Source organism: Notolabrus celidotus, chromosome 7, assembly GCF_009762535.1.
Source record: "Notolabrus celidotus isolate fNotCel1 chromosome 7, fNotCel1.pri, whole genome shotgun sequence".
In the NCBI taxonomy this organism is placed as follows: Eukaryota; Metazoa; Chordata; class Actinopteri; order Labriformes; family Labridae; genus Notolabrus; species Notolabrus celidotus.
Genome location: NC_048278.1, coordinates 22,675,414 through 22,691,066, shown reverse-complemented (window position 1 = coordinate 22,691,066; position 15,653 = coordinate 22,675,414). Strand labels below are relative to the sequence as shown.

The window sequence follows — 15,653 nt, the reverse complement described above, 5'->3', positions numbered from 1 at the left end:
TCGTTGAACAGAGTCCTTATTTTAATATTAGAAGCCTACTTTGTCGCCATCTAGTGTGCGTTTTTTTAAGGACTGCCTTAAGAAGCTCTAGAATCTGAAAGTACATGGGAGATTATGTCTCTCTGTTCTGTATGACTAATGAAACTGTTGTGAAGAAATTAACTACTCAGTTTTGTCACAGAGAGGAAAAGCGCTAGTTGGCCCGTACGGGGATCGAACCCGCGACCTTGGCGTTATTAGCACCACGCTCTAACCAACTGAGCTAACCGGCCACGTTTACGAAAGGAAAACACGTGTTACTTCTAACAAATCATAGAAAACACGGTTAAAAATGAACAAGAAGTTGGACCTTACAAGCCAACCCTGAATTGGGACCTCGTCGTTTCAGTCAATTTAGTTCCCCAGTGATGGAAGAAGTTTTCTAGCACGCTATAATAAAACTGTTGATAGCAAAAGTTCAGTTCTCAGTTCAATTGGACTTTAAATGACAAGTGTTCTCAGAAATTGTGTGCAAAATGGTGAAGAAACTACAGTATAATAGCCACAATGTGCTACAATTAAATACCCAGTTTAACATTTTGATTGACACACAAATTAAAGCTGCTGTGGGTAGGAATGGTGTAAAAAACGTTGCTTTTTTTTTTTGCTGGGTTTAAGAAAAGGTCACTCATCTGTAAGTGGAATAATTTGAGACTATAGCAAAATCTCTGTTTTCCAATGCCTTTGTATCAAGCAATGTTATTATTCCCCTTGTTCCCGTTATGACAGACCAATCATAGCTAACCTCTAATCCTCTGTCCTGATTGGTTATGAGTCTGGCACTATCATGACTGCACACGGCGATCTGTTTTGGGGGGCTAAGAGGAAATCTTTTTGGGAGGGATAGTGCTGACATTCGAAGCCCCTATCTCTGAACAGATGTTTACTCTGTGACTACCAACAGCAGCTTTAATAGAATAGGGAATTTAATACTCTTTTAAGCAACATTTATGGCACATCACTTAGAGGCTGTTGTTTTCATACTAAACATTCACCATCCCCAAAATAATGGTTATATTTGTTTATTATATCAAAACAAAGTAAATGCTTTGGCTATAAAATTATCATTACAATAGTACAACACAATTTAAGTCAGGTGCAGATAACAGTATGAGAAAGTCAACATTCAGAGGCGATGGGCATATGTCACTGAAGTGTTCAGGCTGGTAGTTTAATAATGTAGTTCATAGTGGGAAACGTATAAAAAAACCCATAAGTGCATGTCATCATCTCCTCAGAGTAAACTCCCTTTCATCGTCATCTGGAACCATCAGATTGTCCACTGAATAATGGGCATCATCTCCTATGTCCTGGAAGAAATACTCATCGCTTTCACAGCTCTCAGTCCCATTCACACAGTCTTTGATTTGTGTCAGCTCAGTGCTGTCGCTGGCATTACTGTCCTCTGCGCTTTTGCTGGCATCACTGCTGTCACTGTCCTCACTGGTCTCGTTGGTCTCATTGCTTTCTTTGCTGGCGCTCTGACTGCTCTCACTGGTGGCAGCTGTTTCACCTGTACTGTCGCTGGTGTCTGTGCTCTCGCTGGTGGTGTCACTGCTGTCTGAGGTAGCATCCACTAGCTGGAGGTCTGTGTGACCCTGAGCCATGTTGTCTCTGTGTTTGAAAGTGGCACTGTTGGAGGTGTGTGAGGGCTGTTTCTCATTCAGCTCCATGGAATGACCCTTGACCTCTGTGCTGTTGTCCTCTGCACTCAGGATTTTGATCACGCTTGCAAACACTCGAACCCAGCTCTATTACAGAGAAACATTGGAGCCAATTATTAAAAAGAACTCTCATCACAGCTATGGAAGGACAAAGTTTAAAACTGAGTGGGTGTGCAAAACATGTATCTCACCTGTCTGACATTCTCCTCACTGCCCATGCTGTCATCTCTGGTTTCAGCCAAGGAGTCAGACTGTGGAAATAGATTTATAAATTGAGGAATGAGAGGACAAAAAGAGTGATGTATGATATATGATAGTTGGAAAAAAAAAAACTAAATTTGAGAAAATTCTTGATTTAATCTGTCTTACCACATCATCCTCATCTGATAGACTGTTACTCTCCTCTGAAGTCTGTTTTTGGAAAATAAACACACCATTATGGTAAATAATGGAGCAGAATCAACCATTATTAATTATTAATACAAAATTACTTTTCCTTTTAATTTTTTAAAACAGCTGTAATATTTATTCTACCAATAGCCTGCTATAGATGTATGGTAGTCTAGTAATGAAACTTAAGTTGAAAAGAATGTTGATTAGACCTACCGTGTCCTCAGATGTGGATTCCACTGATTGTGACTCTGAACTCTGACTCTGAAAACATAAAATAATCCAGTTATGTGAACAAGCTGAAACATTAACGTCACATAGTGAGAGTAGTCTAAACCAAAATCTCTTCTGTAGAGAGCAAACCAACCAAAATAACTTACTGAATTTGAGATGTTTTCTTCAGAGCTCTGCAACAGAAACAGGAATATATATCCATGAAAATCGTATGAAGTGACCTTCATCACAAAATCCTAATCAAATTTTCATTTGAATAAATCTATTCTTTACCTTGAGCTCTGAAGTGTCATTCTCAGATGATTGTGAAACAGACACACTTTCAGTCTAGGAGAGAAAAGTAAGCATAAGCCACAGCATAAACCACATTATACTTAATTATACCTTGTAGCTACCACACTAACAATCATAGCATTCATCACAGTCATTCAAGATCCATTTATTTCACAAGAGCAAGCTCCATAAATGAGCCCAGACATTTAGTGCAGTAAACAATAGTCTGCTGAAATGAGAATAGCACCGAGGTTTGAAGAATATCTGAGTAACCGCACCTATTGTCAAGTGTTCTGCTGACCTTGTCGGAAAAAATACAACCTTACTACAATCTAAATGATTAATGTGAACACAGCGTCAAGTTCAGCAAGAACCAAATGTAATGTAGAGTAAAATGATTAGTGTTAGAGAGCACTTACCGAGTTTGAGTCAAGCTCACTTGAAAGCAAAACAGCACTGAATGAAATCTGTAAGGAGGGAATCACAGGTCAGAATTATGAGAATAAGAAATACAATGCAATATGATGTGCTCAGGGTCATTTTAGATCCATATTCAGATAACATAATGAGGCTTCCTGTCTGCTTATATATGTTTACTTTGGGCTCACTTTATGAAAGTTAAAACTCAAAAACACATAGGAGCATACACATATTAAGAGTAGTGTTATTTCAATTACAATTGGAAGAATATAAATATTTTAGAATTAAGTATGAATCATTCATTGCAGAATATTTTCACTGAACTGTAATTTCTTTAGGAATTTGATGCTCTTGTTTTCATACTTACTGGGTTGGCAAAAACTGCTCCAATCAGGCAAAATGTGATAATAGTAACCTTCATTCTGTAATGGATATAAAGTGTAAAAATCAGTGCTTCATATAATTATAATTGTATTCGATTCATCTTAAAATATCTTGGTACTAATTCAATTCAAATTTGCTTAATTGGCATGAACTAAGACATGTTATTGCCAAAGCACATAAATTCATACACATACATTACATATATATTTTCACAACACACTACACTCACAATATATTCATTAATCACACACCATATTCATTACATTTTACATTCATCACATACATATCAACCACATATTATACTATATTAAAGTAATACAAAAATGGTATGAAAACATGAGAAAACATAATCACTCAAAAATGTAAATATGTTACAATTTTAAAATATACAACATGTGGTGTTTACTGCCCTTCCTTTTCTTTTTTTTTTACAAAATATTTGTCAAATATTTTCCTTAAAGAATGTGATAAAAACATCAACGATGCTCAATAAATGTTTAACTGACACACATATGTGACAGCCATCAAGGTTTCAATCTATGTGGGCTAAGAGAGACAGCTCAAATATATAGAAAATAAAATAATTTAAATAAAGCTCTAAGTCAAAAAACACAATATATGTCACCATTAGTCAATTACCTTTCAGTCTGTTGGATTCAGAGGTGGTGTGGGAAGTGTTGCCGGTAGTCCTTGTTCAGTCAGTGTCAGCAGCAAACAGAAGAACCCAGGCTAAGTCTATTCTGAACCTTGTGTTGAAGTTGGCAGTTGAGGCTGTCAAAGCCGATGTGTTCAAATGCCGAAGGAAAACCCCAAACATGACTGTATATATGTAAGCTCGATTGAAATAATTGCATCACTTCCTTCCGGATGTCGACACCAAAGGTATATTTTTTCCAGCAAGAAAGCTGAAAACAAACACACATTGGTGGCATGATAATGATTGCACACAACCACAATTACACTCACACACATACACACACACTCGTACAGAAGTTTCATTGAGTCTCTAAATTTTCTCCACCCCCTCTGAAGTCGTCAGTGAAATACAGTTTAGCGTACTCAACCATAGGGTTTGTGGCCGGTTGAAAAAACAAACGCACCCACTCGGAGAGGAAAGGAGGGCCAGACTGGGTCATGCTTTTTTCCGGTAAATTTTATGTATTTGTTTCCTTCTTCTTGTAATTAGTCTTGGTTGTTCTCTTTAGAATTTCAGTGTCTTGTTTTGGTTAATGAAATGAGCAGGTGAGATGTTGTGTCTCTCAAGGGAGGATTCAAAGATCATTAAGTAAAAATGAGCAAAACAAGGGAACTGATTTGTCTAATAGGGAAGCTGAAGCATTTAAAAAACAAACAAGCACTTCAAAATAACTCTTGATCCACTTTATCTCATTACACAAACCCTGTTTTGTAACCCTTTGTCCCCAGTGTTACATGCTGTTTTTGGAAATAGGACTCATTCTTGGAAAGAGGGCATGTACAGTAGAAAAACTAAATACAGACTTCCATGTTTCCCTCCCTGATGCTCATAATTGCTTCCTGGATGTCCATATATGGTCAGGCCTAAAATGAGATGACAGGATTCCTTGTTTAACCTCACACTGGATTTCAGCCATGCAGTTGAAACATGTAATTAGACTGGATGTTCAGCAGTCTGGAGCTGTTTGCAAAAACCACAGCTAACAGTGGTTGTCAGGTCTCCTGCTTTGGGACAGAAGGGGAGGAGTGAGGGCGCGACGATTGATGCTTGTTGCTGCACACAGACCAACAGTCAACAATGTTTGCTCCAAGGTCACTTAAGTTTTTAGGAGCTGTGACCCTAGAGGCCCTGAATTTGGGCTGTCGGGCTTCCTGAAGTACCATGAGAAGTTGAAAGATCAGGTTTAGATCATCAGTTGTTCAGGAAGGAAAATAAACTTGCAGGGCCCTCAACAAAAGGCAGTGGCTAGGACTGAACTAAGTTTAACAAACCAAATTTATAATAGAACATTTTACCAGAATTTTTTCCCTTCTTTGATCCTTTATATATCCTTTCCACTACACTTATTTTACAGCTCTAGTGCAGATTACTAATTAAAGTAAGGAAGTAAGAAAGTAAGTAGGTACGTAAATAAGTAGAAAGCAGGTAAGTAAGTAAGAAGGTAAGTAAGTGAGTGAGTGAGTGAGTGAGTAGAAAGTAGGTAAGTAATTAAGTAAGAAGGTAAGTGAGTGAGTAAGTGAGTGAGTGATTGAGTGAATGAGTGAGTGAATGAGTGAGTGAGTGCGTGAGTGAGTAGGTAAGTAAGTAAGTGAGTGAGTGAGTGAATGAGTGAGTTAGTAAGTAAGTTAGTAGATAATTAGAAAGTAGGCAAGTAAGTAAGAAGGAAGTTGAGTGAGTGAGTGAGTGAGTGAGTGAGTGAGTGAGTGAGTGAGTGAGTGAGTGAGTGAGTGAGTGAGTGAGTGAGTGAGTGAGTAAGTAAGTAGATAATTAGAAAGTTGGTAAGTAAGTAAGAAGGAAGGTGAGTGAGTGAGTGAGTGAGTGAGTGAGTATGCTAGCAGGTCAGTAGTAATTCTGACTTGAAGTTGAACAAGCTTCAAGAGAAGCAGGTCTACTTTAAATTCTGACAATCTGCCCTCTTGCTTTTGTATTAAGAGGCTAATCTGCAAAATAAGTTAAAATAAATCAGTTAAATGAAAAAAATGTATTATGTATATTTTTACTTCACCTCAAGGAAAGTTTTGAATGCAGGTCTTTTTTTAAAATTAGAGTTTTACTAAACTTTTTTTTTTATACCTTTGCTTAAGTACAATATCTGAATACAACTTTCATAGCTGTCTGAGTTCTTGCAATAACATGACAAAATACCTCTGAGGTTACAGAGGGTTCTATAATAGGGGATTAGAAATGTATGTTTTGCATTACAAGTGGATAAACTTCATCTTCTGAGGATTGTATCAAATTCAAATCACCGGGGCAGTCACTGAATGGCCCCCCGACGTGAAAATTCTTTGTCTTAAACAGTAGAAGCAGAATACTGAGGAGAGAAAAAAACCCAAAGGCAAACAAAAATAGCTATTATTGCCATTTTTTTTTTGAGCAGTAGATGACTGTAATTATAGTCCACAGAGAAAAAAAAATCTGAAAGCAGCTGCAGACTTTTAACATAGTGACATCTAGTGGCTATTATTTCTGTCCTGAAACCAAAGAAACATATACGTTTGATGTGACATACCACTCTTTGGTGTGCTTCGCTCTTAACTTGAAACATAACAAACAATAACATCTCAACATTAGAACAAAAATAATTTGCACAGATATTGCTTGAAAGTTGAGCTTGACAGGGATTTCAATGCATAAGTTAATATCTCATGTCTTTGGATTTGGATGGTATGGATATACTTTGAGAATATTTTTTTTTTTTCTATTATTGTTTGATTTCCCCTCAAGGAGTCAAGTACACAAAAGGATAAAAATAAGTTTACATAAAGGATCCAAATAGAGTTTCGTACAGAGGCCCCCTCTCTCCCTCCTCCCTCTCTCTGTATCTTAGTAGCAAAGAAATCCCCCAATGTTTGAAAAAAGTGTTGGCACGATAGGGCCCTGTGTGTGTGTGTGTGTGTGTGTGTGTGTGTGTGTGTGTGTGTGTGTGTGTGTGTGTGTGCAGCATGCCATAGTGTGGACAGTGTGAGGGCTGTCTGGAATACAAAAGGACATCCTCACAGGTTGAGCACAGGCGTGATCTGGTGTTTGTGCAGGATTTTCATTTCTCTTGTGACAGTCAGCCTCAGGTAAAATCCTAATTACACTTCTTTTCTTAATTTGACAGATGATTGATCAGTAAATAAATTGTGATGCATGTGATATTTTTTTCCCTTAAGTTTGCAATAAATCTTGATGTGTGGTGTACACAATGACTTATGGTCATTTATTATTACATATTTTATTATAAAGTAGCTTTGTAGGTGTTTGCAAAACTGTAGATACTCTGCAGTGATGTGTATTTTTTCGTTGGTTAGACAGTATAAATATTCTGCTAAAATTAGTTGTTCTTTTAAATGTACTTTTCACAGCTTAGACATTTTGGCATTTAAATGTTGCTCCCAGCTGTGTTTCTTTTATAGTCACATATTTAATCAACAGCCATTAAATATCCTCAAAAATAAGAACATACATTTCATCTGATTGTGGGAAATATGTATTGATAAGAATGAAGTGTTAGTACTAGTTCTCTATTGTGTATCCTTTGCACAAACATTGGAAAGATCAGATAAAATGAACGCTTTTGGTATATTTTCACAGACATTCTCACCCTGTCTACACCTATCTGGGTTTTTCTGGTCTGATCCAGTGATCTATTGTTCCTCTGAACAGTCCCCGTAGTGTCTGTTTTGTTTCCGTCCGCAGAGACAAAAACTCTGTGGGCTCAGTCAACTTTTTTCCAGTCTGGTTGCTTCTGTTTGCTTTAGCTCTGAATGTGACTTTGAGAGAAAGGCGCATCTCACAGCCGTGTAACCTTGACAACAGTGGAGGACCAATCCTGCATCTCAACTTGTCATGAAAGAGCTGGCAGCATAAAGAGGCGCTCGTCTGTTTGAAGTGTGAAGAACTTCACATCTCTGTGGTTACCAGTTAGAAGTCAGGTTATAATGAACTGGTTGTTGACAACATGTTTTTTGAGTCAGGTCCTGCAGTGATTCACAATAATGTGTAGAGTTATTGAAGTCTGACTTTGATTATGTTCAGTGTTTAAACCATTCATTTCAACGTTCCAGGTATGAGGGCCTACATAGTATTCATTTGCTTCCTGGTAGCAACCTTTGCCTTGTCTGTGAGTACTTATTTATTCTTGATTTGATCTTAGCCTAACAAAAAGTGTGATGTGTTGTTTGTGTGTGCAGTTTTGGAATTGACTAAACTGATGTTAACTATTAATATTCCTTTGTACTCCAGGTGAATAGTAAACCTCATGGCAAACGTCATGGATTGCGAAAGAATGCCCATTCAGCCAAGGAAAAGGTAGAGCAGGGCTAAAACTTGATTCCAAAAATGTATTTAAAACATGTTTGTTTCATGTTGTACCATGAAATCTATCCATTTATTTTTTTTAAACTAAGGAGATCATTACAGAGGAGGCAAACAAGCCGCAGATCTTGCCAACTTTAGTATCTATTGAGGCAAGTAGCCAGGAGCAGGAAGATGAAGAAATGAGCTCTGAAGACAACTCTAACGCTAACAAGGAGGAAGGAGAGTTTCAAGTGACAGAGAGGAGCGACAAAAGCACTGCAGTCCTGCTGAGTGATGAAGAATTGGTTGACCTCTTGAAGAAAGAGGCAAAGGAGGAGCAGGAAGCAGAAGAAAGAGAGCTGGAGGAAGAAGAATTGGAGACGGAGCAAGACAAGCTGGAGGCAGGTGAGGATGAGGAAACCCAGGGGAAGAAGCTGGATGACAAACTCAAGACAGAGGGAGATGTGAAAGAGGAGCCATATGAGAAAGAAGAGGTGAAAGAAGAGAGGGAGGAAGATGAAGAAAAAGTGGAGAAAAAAGATGAGGAGGTGGAAAAGATGCCACAGGAGGAAAAGGAGCAGATAGCATTGCAGGAGGAAACAGATGGAAGCACAGAGTCAGAGATTCCAGCTGATCTTGACTATGCTGCTGATGGTAGCATCTTACAACCACTACAGATCTCAAAATTGAAACCCCAACTAGATGACACCCAGACTCTCCCACAAACAGATGCAAAGGGGAAAGAAACCACCATTTCAGATGACTTTGAACATGAAGTACAAAACACAGAGGCAGCAGGCAGTGAGGAAGAGTCTGATGGAGATATAGAGGAACATTCAAAGGCCAAGTCTAACAAGAAAGAAACCGTAGCAAATGTAGACCCTCAAGAACCAAAGAGTGGGACTAAGTTTGAATCAGGGTCACGACTGGCTGCGAAGGAAGAAGAGAAAAGTAAGAATGAGAGTGGGAGTCACAGCAAGGGAAAGGCAAGGAAGCAGAAGAAGAACCAGAGGGCAAGGAAGCACTCTCCACAGAATGATGACACACAGCCAGGACAGGAGCAGAGCCAGCAGGATGCTCAGGAGTCTGAGGGCGGCAGCATCGACAATACTGTTCAAAAGGCAAAGAGGAGGAGGGCAGGGAAATGGGTATGTAATCTTAATCATCTTAATATATTTGTCTCTTCAGATTGGCTCCAACCAACAGTTTTATGTTAACAAATAATCATCAGTATATACACCCTAGAAGTTAATTTTTTTATGAAAAATACAAAGAAAATAATACTCAAAACTGTAGTCCCCTTCATTTTTGAATGACCCTATCTGTCACTTTGAACAATGTATTCAGCTCCTGCGTATCTCTCATGTGGTGTACCTCAAGACTTAGTACTTGGTCCTCTCCTATTTTCCATCTACATTACCACTGCACACAATTTTTCTAATTCAAATATCACATTTCACTGTTTTGCAGATGACAACCAGATGTATTTCCCAACTTAACCTAATCCCCTTACTATATACCTGGATGATATTGTTGCATATATAGCTAGTAAATGTCTAATTATTCCAAAAATCTTTGCAAAATGTTTGATAATGCTCTTACTTGTCAGAGAGGTGATTTCAGTTATTAAATCCAGCTTCTTCTTGCCCAAACCATCTCAACTATCAACAATGAGTTATTTTGTCATGATCTAGACAAAGTAATTGATGCTCTACCATCTTTGTGACTATATTATTACATCTCCTTGTATGTTGGCACAAACCAGGCATCTATATATCTTCCACCCTGCAACAGAAAGCTGCAGTTAAAATCAAGTGCAGATGCAAAAAGGACGATGTTATGCCTGTACTTAAACCCTTGTACAAGCCTCCTGATCAGTGCAGAATTCCTCACAAAAGTTTGTGTTTAAAGCCGTGCACAGTTTTGCCACTACTCACATTACAGAACTCAAGTCCCTTGATATTGATGCTTAGCCACTCAGATCCTGAGATCAAGGCTGTGATCACAGCTTAAACGTTTGGAGACAGGGACTCCTGCTATGTATTTTATTTCTGCCTTTTACTCATGTTAGTTGCAAAGCACTTTGGCACAGACCTAAAAAAAGTTTATCTTGACTTGAAGCAGCTGAAGAAGACATGCAATTGTCACATATCCTGTGCACTTTTACAGGGTCCTTTGGTAGGAATGAATCCTGTGCAGATAAGAGCCACAGTGGATCTCTACCCCAGTTCCAGGTCCTCTCTGGGGGGAAGCACTCATCGCTCAGATGCCCCCGCAGGTTTGTCACCACACTGACTACTGCTCTATCCCAACAGCCTGACTGGGGAATCTGCTGACCAGCTGGTTTTCCCCAAACTTCCGCATGAATAGTGTCACTCTGCTTCATGGTCACTATCAAAACACAACTCTGTGGGCTTAAGGAGAGAATGATAGAGATCAAGTTGAATTCCATCACAGTACAAACTCATGTGACAGAGGAATGTAGGGGAGGGTGTGTAGTGGTTTGGTTCCCAGATAGGAAATTAAAGAATTAAACCAAACCAAACCAGTGCTAAAAATGATCAATGCTGTTGGATTAAGTTAAAGGAACAGGTAGTTTGCATTACTTGCCTTTTTCTTTTAGATCCTTGTGACAACTTCCCTTGCAAACGTGGAAAGACGTGTAAACTTGATGAAGACAACAAGCCAAGCTGTGTGTGTCGGGAGCTGACAGAATGTCCTCCAAGTATGAATGAGATTGATCACGTAAGTGTGGATGATCTACTGAAAGTTAATCTGGCTTGATTCTCAAAAGCTGATGCTTTGTATTGGATTTTTACATGTTTTGATACTTTTCCATTTCTATAGGTTTGTGGGACAGACAACAAAACCTATGATACATCATGTGAACTCTTTGCTACCAAGTGCAACCTGGAGGGCACCAAGAGAGGACACAGACTTCATCTGGACTACACTGGGCCTTGCAAATGTTTGTTATCAGCTGAAATTAAAAACATTGAGATTGAAGATTGATGCAGTGCTGGGAACATTTATATGATGGTGATCTTTTTATGTGTTTAACTCAGTAATACCTCAATGTGTGGAAACTGAGCTGATCCAGTTTCCTCTGAGGATGAGAGATTGGCTGAAGAATGTGCTTCTGCAGCTGTACGAACATGACTCCATGTCTCCTGGATTCCTCACTCCTAAACAGCGATTTAGAGTAAGATGCACAGATCAAGTTAATACAACTTTGACTCTTATACTGATAAGTCTTAAAAGTGGTATATCTAATACAGGTTGAAGTTTTTCAATTTCTCTGCAATTTGTTGTTTTGTATTTATCAGATCGAAAGTTTAATGAAAAAAATGTGATAAAAATGTAAAAAAAATAATTCAGCTGTGGTATTCTGTACTCTCCAGGTGAAGAAGATCTTTGAGAGTGAGAGGCGTCTTCATGCTGGTGATCACTCAGTTGAGCTGCTCGCACAAGACTTTGAGAAAAACTACAACATGTACATATACCCTGTGCACTGGCAGTTTGCTCAATTGGACCAACACCCCTCAGACAGGTAACAATATTGTTCATTTTAAACTTAATTCTTCCTTAATATTTAGATTATCATTTTAAGGCCTATTATACATGTTGATGAAATTATTATATAATTTATTCTGAGTGAGGTGAAATCATAATAGTTATGACACAACACTCTCAAAGGAGCTATTTCTGAAGATTAATTTAACATGATTAAGCTCCTATTAGGAAGCTTGTGTTGGTTTTGGCGCCCTCTGTGGACAGAACTGTTCCTTTATCTCTTAGCTTCTCTTGTCTTACCTATAAGGACTTATCTTGTAAGGTCATGTGTTCTAACATAAAGTATCAAAATCTGTGAAAATTTTATTCAACATCAACGCCAAAGAAATTAATTATATACTATTTTCCTGAACTTTTGTCATATCAGTGCTAGGGAGACAGGAGTGGCTTTGTCAGAAAACGATCAGACCACCTGAAAGAAACATCTTATGACTTATTAGTTTTCTCAAATGCAAACATACCTAAATGTAAATGAATGAGATACTCATACTGATGTTTATCCGTCCTGTGCAGAGTGTTGTCACACTCTGAGCTCGCCCCTCTAAGAGTCCCTCTGGTGCCGATGGAGCACTGCACCTCACGCTTCTTCCAAGAGTGTGACGCTGACAAGGACAAGCAGGTGTCATTTAAAGAGTGGACTTCCTGTTTTGGCATTAAGAGTGGTAAGAACAACAGCATGTCACCAGCATACAGTTTTATCTCTAACCATTTTTTCTCCTTTATGCTTTGAATTTTTTTGTCATCCTCTATTTGATAAACAGAATGAACATAACAATGTTTACTTAAAATATTTCTGTTGAAGTTGTTGATATATCAAAGTTCTAAGTTAACGAGAGTCACTTTTTCAGCAGTTACTATTCAAACCAAGTATAGCAATAATGGATCTTTATTTCATATAACTTATTCTATTCCATTTTAGATTTTAAATCCCAACCGACTCCTATTGTGTATTGCAAATAGATGATCTATGGACGATTATCATGTATTTCTATACCCTGGCAGAATATAAAAAAAGTACTACTTCATCCGCTTAATGCTTGTACTCTGTTTTCTTCACAGAGGATATGGATACCAACCTGTTATTCTGAGCCCCATTTTGACCCCCATCACACCTCAGCTTTAGACAGAAAGCACATGAAACTCTGTTTTATAAGCAAGTTTGACGCATTCAAATGAAAGAAACTCATTTTATCTCCTGCTGTAGGGGGCAACTGTTGCTGTTTTCAACTTGTCTCAGGCTAAGCTTGGACATTTGGATCTTTGTTCTATATTGTAGTTTAAATTGCTAGAATAATTATTTTTTATGTAGAATATAAGAAAGAGTTATTCATAGTTTGTGTTTTCCAGACACTGTTTTCTAATGCATTCCAAACTGGGGAGAAGTTTACATCAGCTAGTAGAATACGTTTTGTACATATAAAAGGCTCTGAAACAACAGTGGTTTGTATGTTTGAGTGATTTAGTTCAGACTCTCTAAATGAAGGTTTGTCGGATTATTCTAGTAGAAAATGTTAACAATAATCTTAGTGGCAACTGCTGTAAAAATGTTTGTATTTACATCCTGTTTCACTTTAAATCTCATTAAAGCTTCACATTATCATGACATAGAATATTTTGTTTCTCAATGTTATTGATGATGTCTTTTGTATAAGTTGTGAAATAAAGTTAATACATTATAATGGTGGATCACAGTTGACCCCAAAAGGCCCTGGAAATATCGGTTCTTGCTCTAATAACATGTTTTATTGTTAGCCAGTTTTCCATACGCCACCATGACAAGAAATAAGACCACTGCAACAATAGTTTCTGACAATGCAAGTCACTGATGCAGGGTTTAGCTTTGCCACATGATCCTGAATAATGACCCTCCTTCAGGTAACAAAGCAGAAAATAGCCTGCAGCATGGTCATGATGATTACAGTGACCTGTTGTTTTGACAGCAAGTGCTGGACTCTGATTGGACCTCTCTCAGTGATCTCTCAATCTGAAGCTCTCTATAAAAGCAAACAAAGAAGCAGCCCTTCACCTGTCAACTCTGCTGTGACTCAGATAAAACATGATCAGCCTACTGTGGGTTATTTTTCAGATCTGGTGTGTTGTGGTGGAAGGTGGTGTAACTTCAGGTAGTGCAGAGGCTCTTGCTAATAGAAGAATGAGTAAAAGTGGAGCAGCAGCTGGCAACACTGCCAACATGGGGGGCCAAACTGGGGTACAACCGAATGTTGAACCCGTCCTGGCACGCTTAATTCAACTCGGTGGTTCACTTTTTATCCAGCCGGTCGGTCAGGCTCCCTTGCAGCAGCTGCTTCCCATTGGAGGCCTCCAACAGGGTACTGTATTACTTCTGGGGCAGACAGGTGGAGCCAATGTGAATCCAGCAGGGCAGATGGCTCAGGCTGGGACAGGTGGGCCAGTCTCACTGTTTGCAGTGCTGCCTCAGAGGAAAACTGGAGGGGCCCAGCAGGGAGCTGTGTTGTCTCCCAGCCATGTACAACTGATACCACTGTCCATGCTGAACAACCAGCAGCAGCAGGGAGCTGTGTTGTCTCCCAGCCATGTACAACTGATACCACTGTCCATGCTGAACAACCAGCAGCAGCAAGGCGCTGCAGTTGGACAAGCAGCTGGCAGAATGAGGTTCCAGCGCTCTCTGGTAGCTCGCCTCTGGAGGACACCAGAAGCTCGGGGGAAGACGGTGATGGCTGATGAAGATGATGAAGATGGCTCTGGAATGGAGAGGGATGACAATCAAGAAAACTGAGAGCCCACTACTTTTTAACTTCATACACATCTCACGATTGATTCCTCAATCCTGATCCTGTCTTGACACAAGCTGTTTATCCTAAAACTTTCACTTTACAAATCATGGCAATTTTAACAAATGATCAATAAACGACTGAGGTGAACTGGTGAATCTTTGTCAAGTGTTTATTCCAATATGACAATAAAAACACTCTGTATTTCACATCATCTGCTCAAAATATCAGCAAAACACTAACAACAACAATCAGTGTCCTGAGTTTTGCTCCTCTGATAGTTATTTTTGCTTCACAGACTACCACAAATGTGCTCAAATATATGTTTACTGAACACAGCTTGAAACAGCTACATGGTGATTTGGGTCTCTAAATATGATACAAAATCCAAAACATATTACTCACATCATGGCAGAATCATTATAGAAAAGGATCTTTATCAGTGTAACCTGTAAAAAGGGAAATATCTTTATAGATTAATAAATAACTCACATATAAACAGTTATATTTATACAGAAATGCCATTTTAAAAGTGTTTAAAGTGCAAACATGAGGGAAATGCTCCTAACTTTAGCTAGGTGACACTATGTAATTAGCACAAAGCTTCAGACCAGACTACCACAGAGAGTGTTTACCTGGTCTGCTGTGGGCTGCTCAGTCAGCAGCAAAAAACACCTCAGTGAGTGACAACATAGACTGCCAGCCACATTGGAAATGAATGCAATAGCTCTGAATATCAAAAGAACATTTTTTATGAAGCAACACCAACAAATATGTGCTTCTTTCTCATGTAGGATAAGAGTTTTTCTTAAATTTAACAAACGAAGGGGTGATGTACTATTTTGGATAACTGTTAATTTATAAATGCAGTCGTTTTAGGGCTTGAAGCTAACTTTAGACCAACTTCAACTTATAAAAAATTGCAGTTATTCTGCAGAA

At 38.6% G+C, this 15,653-nt stretch overlaps 2 protein-coding genes and 1 non-coding gene across 3 annotated transcripts; 1 reads left to right on the top strand and 2 right to left on the bottom strand.

The window, feature by feature from the left end:
* Positions 1-198: 198 nt before the first annotated feature.
* trnai-aau lies at positions 199-272 on the bottom strand. The gene has a single exon. It is a non-coding gene; the product is annotated as a tRNA-Ile (tRNA).
* Positions 273-1,098: 826 nt separating this feature from the next.
* scpp1 (secretory calcium-binding phosphoprotein 1) lies at positions 1,099-4,178 on the bottom strand. The gene is made up of 9 exons (XM_034688748.1): positions 4,044-4,178; positions 3,388-3,442; positions 3,020-3,067; positions 2,601-2,654; positions 2,474-2,500; positions 2,310-2,357; positions 2,073-2,114; positions 1,895-1,954; positions 1,099-1,790 (listed from the first exon to the last, which is right to left on the bottom strand). The coding sequence occupies exons 2-9, from the start codon at positions 3,439-3,441 to the stop codon at positions 1,266-1,268; spliced, it is 858 nt and encodes a 285-aa protein (XP_034544639.1). The 5' UTR covers position 3,442; positions 4,044-4,178; the 3' UTR covers positions 1,099-1,265.
* A 2,891-nt stretch (positions 4,179-7,069) lies between these two features.
* sparcl1 (SPARC-like 1) lies at positions 7,070-13,560 on the top strand. The gene is made up of 11 exons (XM_034686827.1): positions 7,070-7,169; positions 8,154-8,209; positions 8,332-8,397; positions 8,496-9,533; positions 10,555-10,663; positions 11,009-11,130; positions 11,233-11,353; positions 11,451-11,587; positions 11,787-11,935; positions 12,472-12,620; positions 13,018-13,560. The coding sequence occupies exons 2-11, from the start codon at positions 8,156-8,158 to the stop codon at positions 13,044-13,046; spliced, it is 1,974 nt and encodes a 657-aa protein (XP_034542718.1). The 5' UTR covers positions 7,070-7,169; positions 8,154-8,155; the 3' UTR covers positions 13,047-13,560.
* Positions 13,561-15,653: the final 2,093 nt, after the last annotated feature.